This window comes from Atta cephalotes, assembly GCF_000143395.1.
Source record: "Atta cephalotes unplaced genomic scaffold scaffold00031, whole genome shotgun sequence".
NCBI lineage: Eukaryota > Metazoa > Arthropoda > Insecta > Hymenoptera > Formicidae > Atta > Atta cephalotes.
In genome coordinates this window covers 1,200,207-1,205,007 of record NW_012130095.1, presented here as the reverse complement: position 1 = coordinate 1,205,007, position 4,801 = coordinate 1,200,207, and the positions used below count along the sequence as shown (strand labels likewise).

At 35.4% G+C, this 4,801-nt stretch overlaps 1 protein-coding gene across 1 annotated transcript in view; it reads right to left on the bottom strand.

The window, feature by feature from the left end:
* LOC105620948 (blood vessel epicardial substance-like) overlaps positions 1 to 4,298 on the bottom strand; it is a 4,904-nt gene extending 606 nt beyond the window's left edge. Inside the window, exons 1-4 of the mRNA XM_012202424.1 lie at positions 3,963 to 4,298; positions 2,996 to 3,393; positions 2,259 to 2,680; positions 1,686 to 1,954 (exon numbers count right to left, since the gene is read on the bottom strand). Of these exons, the coding sequence (XP_012057814.1) occupies positions 1,686 to 1,954; positions 2,259 to 2,680; positions 2,996 to 3,393; positions 3,963 to 4,298 (1,425 nt within the window). The remainder of the gene's footprint in view (positions 1 to 1,685; positions 1,955 to 2,258; positions 2,681 to 2,995; positions 3,394 to 3,962) is intronic.
* Between the last annotated feature and the right edge of the window lie 503 nt (positions 4,299 to 4,801).

Here is a 4,801-nt window from a genome sequence, read left to right as displayed (position 1 = left end):
TAATATATATATATATAAATAAATAATAGTAGTGTGTGTGTGTGTGTGTGTGTGTGTGTGTGTGTGTGTGTGTGTGTGTGTGTGTGTGTGTGTGTGTGTACACATTTAATAATTTACATTTACAGATGTAACATAAAGACGGAGAAAGGAGTTATTTTTTTAAAAGTGACTAGTTACTCGTTACCGAGTCTGGTTACCGACACGGTTTTCCATTATTTGATTAATTTGTGGTTAAGTTTAATCTGATCTTTTATCCAATGAGTTTCTTCTGATGATGTCATAAGTGAAGTCCATTGGGTAAAACATCAGGTTAAGCTTAACCACAAGTTAATCAGATAATGAAAAAAGGGGCTTCAAAAAGGTAACTAAGTAAATTATTAATTATTATCGATATTACTGATTTTCAAAAGTAACTTGTTAGCGTTACCGTTACTCGAAATGTAACGATTCGTTACTTTTCCATTATTTTTTATATAGTTTTAAAATGTACGAAAAAAGAAATTTTTTTAGAAAAAAAGAACTGGTTTTTTTTAATTTTTTCGTGGATTTTTTCGGTTCCTTTCTTAAGGGTAAAAAAAATTCATTAAAAAAATTTGTGTTCGTAAAACTTTAAATTATTCTTGAGACTTACATTCTTAAATGTAACAACAAATTATAAATAGCAATCTAAAATTGCAGATTGAATATGCGAAAATTATGTCAAGTAGGTTGAAAATATAGAAAGTAACGACAAAATTCATTACCGTTACCGAAAAAAATGTAATTACCATTACAGTTATGAAAAGAAAAAAAAATAAAGCCATTACTAATCATATAAAAAAGTAACTTGTACCGTAACGTTACAAATAACTAATTACTTCCCTACTTAAAGATATTTCCCTATAATTAAATAGGTCCAATAGATCCATCAGTTTCGGAAGATTAAATCGTATCTTACGCGTGCACGTATGTTAGATATCTGTTTATCAAGCTGTTAAAGTTAAAATGGATTACGATCGCTATCTTTAGATCAGCGAAAACCTCGGTAAGCGCAAATGTATAGAGAAATGTCTACAGTTTAATACACATAAAATAGTGTAATTACATCGTTTAATGTTAGAAACTGTAATTACATCTCTCTAATACGGTGCATTAAAGTATAGGTACTAGACAATTTAGGTTTGCTAAAGGAAAGTCTGCAAATATCTTGATGTATCTGTGATAGATTGGCGTCCAAAGTATATTCGGACGGCAATCAGAATAGCATAAACTTACTTGTAGAAACACAAGTGTACTACAGTTTGATTGTTTGGAGAGAGGAAGCGCTAATGATGGAGATAAGAAATATGTTCTCTCCCAAGCAATACGGTAGGTGTATATGTATAACATAGGAAACTTATTATTAAATAAGGAAATTACATATGGAAATTTTATTTTAATCATAATATTTGATATTAAATCTAATAAAAAGTAAATAAAATGGCGTTCGATTAAATTCAGAAAAAAATGAAGTTACTTAAAAAAATCGTTGCGCAAAATGCACGCTTTTTTGTTAGTTTGGTTAGTTCGCTTTTAAAATTCGTGCGTATCCTGCTTTATTTGATCTAAAAATAGCAGCTACATTTTCCACAGGATGGTACTTGATCCTCTATCGTATCTCTATAATGAAGTCAACGTAACGAAGTTAATGAATGAAATCAACGTACCTCTCGAGTCCCTTTTCTCGAACGTTTCCTCTCGAGCTTCGGTGTTTGAGGTAGCAGGGTGTAATCGCCGCCAGTATCCCCGCTTCGCTGTCGCGCCACGGGAGGGTGGTGGGTCAGCACGGGTGCTCGCGGAGGTGGCGAGAACTGGTCACCCTGCGGCAGTAACGAGTAGCCGAGGTTTTGGCTTTGAATGAACGGCGAGGTTGGCGGAAAATGATTTGCCACTACCGGCGCCCAGTACTGGTTGGAATACCGGGCCAAAGAGCTCCCTGAGGACACATCAATCTCAATTATCTTGGTTAGTTTTTAAAGATTAGTCTTTCTAATGTCCAATTTGTCACACACGAATATGTTGCTTGTATGATTACGTAAATCGAATTATGAAGGTCTTGACGTAGATGAGGGATTAAATCACACAAAGCAAAATATAAAATTACGATAAACACATTCTTTGTATCTTCATGATATAAGAGATTAATTATCAGGATCCAAATGTCTAGGATAATATAAAGTCTATGTAAGAAACTGTTATTTGAATCATTAAGGAGAAGAGAAATAAATTGCGACACTTACTGTCACTACGCAAATTGCTATACTGTTTCTGCGCTTTCCAGGTCGTCGATCGAACCCTTCCGGCGGTTTCTGTATTAACAGCATCGACACTGAGGCTTCTCGTGACCCCCCTGTAAGGATTCGACGTGGCGTTCTCACTGGCGGCCGCGACACCAGCGAGCTGCTCGTTAAGGGCATACAACTTGGACGTAATGTCCTTACCGATGAGAGTGTTGAGAACGACCTTGAGCAATGGCCTATGCCGGAGCACCCTGAGTAACTTCATTCTGGTCCAACAGATATACGTACTGGGCTCCTCGGCTAGTATCGTCACCTGGAAGACGTCGGCATCATTTTCATGCGTGGCCTCCCATTCAGGCGAGTCGACGAATTGGTAGGCTCTGATGTAGTGCAAGTGAGTTCCGTCACAAGTTACTTTCATTCTGAAATAAGAGGAGAAACTCGGACATCTAAATTGCATGCAATACCCTTAAGCATGCAATACCAGACGACGCTTGATAAAATTTTCTCTAATAATAAATTAATGCAATATATGAAAAAAAAGTTGAATGAAGGATATAAAAGTTTTAAAATTATATTTCTCAATATTAATTCCATGAAAGTAGATATAAGATAAAAGGCGTCTATATTAATTCAGTTTCAATTAGCTTTTAATTTCAATTAAGATTAATCTTCTTTCACAAGAAATGACACCTCTAGCTTAAAAGAATTAATTTTTAATTGAAAAGAAGACCCACTTTCCACGTAAAAGAATAGACAGCCTCCTATCCGCCGGCGTGACCCCTTCCGTTGCGTAAGTCTGATCGGAATCCAACTTGAGTATTCTCGCTTCCTTTGCCAGTTCTTGGAAATGCTTCTTGCTAACCTTATAAGGCTTGAAGAGCTTCAAATAAAGTTCGGCTAGTTCGGGGCTAAGAGCCGGGGGCAGGAATCGACAGGCAAGTATCAATGAATGAATGCCGTTTAACAGACCAAGGGCCAAGCACCATAACATGGCATCTAGAGCGCATATGGTGAACCCGGCCCAGAGAGCCGCCAACATGAAACCTGCCGTGAGAAACGTGCGAAGAGCCAAGACGGAAGCCTTGAACGAGCGTGGCACCAGAAACGCAGCCGCAAAAAATAAATTTGCTGCCTGAAATTAATATAAGCAATAATAAATTTAAATGATAAGAAAATATTCAAATTATTAATCCTTCATTATTCGCGTGGAGTGTCCGCCTTATAAATTCGTTAAAGGTATGAATTGTTTATACACACTACTGTATTTACACACTATTGTGTAAATTGTTTTACAATAAAAAAAACATTTTTGCATTTCTTATCTGAAGAATATATATAGAATATTATACGTTTTTTTTAAACATCATGAGATAATTGTTAGACCGAATAAATTTAAATAAAATATCATTTTAGAAAATATCATTTTTTTTTAAATTGTATAATAAAAAAAAATTGAAATATAATGTTGAACTCACAAACATCCTACGCGAATAATTGCATTAAGAAAAATTACGCGAGTAATGTAGGATTATATATAAAGAACATTCTTTCTCCAAAACTTTAAATAGAGCAAAATTTTCGTAGAATTTTTGCAAAAGACAGATTTTATTTTATTGAAAGTATCGATTATTATTTATAAGCGAAGGAAAGATCTTAGAAACTTAAAAAATAATTTAGAAATTGTTCAAAACGTATCTTCACCTGGAAGAGCTTATGCTGAGCAGCCTCCCATTCATCACAATAGCTACTCGATAACAACACCGTCGCGTTCAGTCTCTCGGTGACATTGCTGACCTCAGTGCCATTCCAGACGTCCAACCACAGTTCCGTGTAGTTGAAATCGTCCAGCGAGTAGCCGCCCAGGTTCGACAAACCACTATAGTTGAAGGTGTAGTTCTCGCTCGAATAAGTTGCTGCCGATGTTGTCGAGGTGGGAAATGGTGTTGTTGTTGAAGACGAAAGGAGGCTGCTGCCGGCCGTTGCAGGTGAATCAGTCGTGTTCGCCATTTTTTGTCGAGGGCGCGTGATACGTGCCATCACCTTTGACTCCTGTAAGCCGAACGTTGGTCCCTTCTAAATAACAATCTTTAAAAATTTAGAAGAAATGTATTTATCAATGTATTCATTTTTTGAATAAAATTCCGAAAGCCGACTATTTTCGATTTAGATAAAATTTTGTAAAAAAGTTCTTCAGCTTCATTTGTTAAAATGAAAGCTTTTAAAGGGATTTTTAACAATCCCTATGAAAAAGTCATTTTTAGAAAATAAAATGATAAAACAAATAATATTTATATTAATTGATGAAGGGGAGAAAGTGTGCGGGATGGATCTTGCTTTGCATAAAAAGTCGTACTTGAACCTCATCGTTTCACTGTTCATTAAAAAGTTATTAACAAATAAAGCTGACAATATAAATGTATGTTTAACTTTGTAATTTACATTTTACGTGAAAAGTTGCAAACTCATATATCAAACTTTGCTTTGTATTAAGTATAGGTGCAATGAGTTTTATCTTACTTTTAGGGCTCCACCACTGAAAA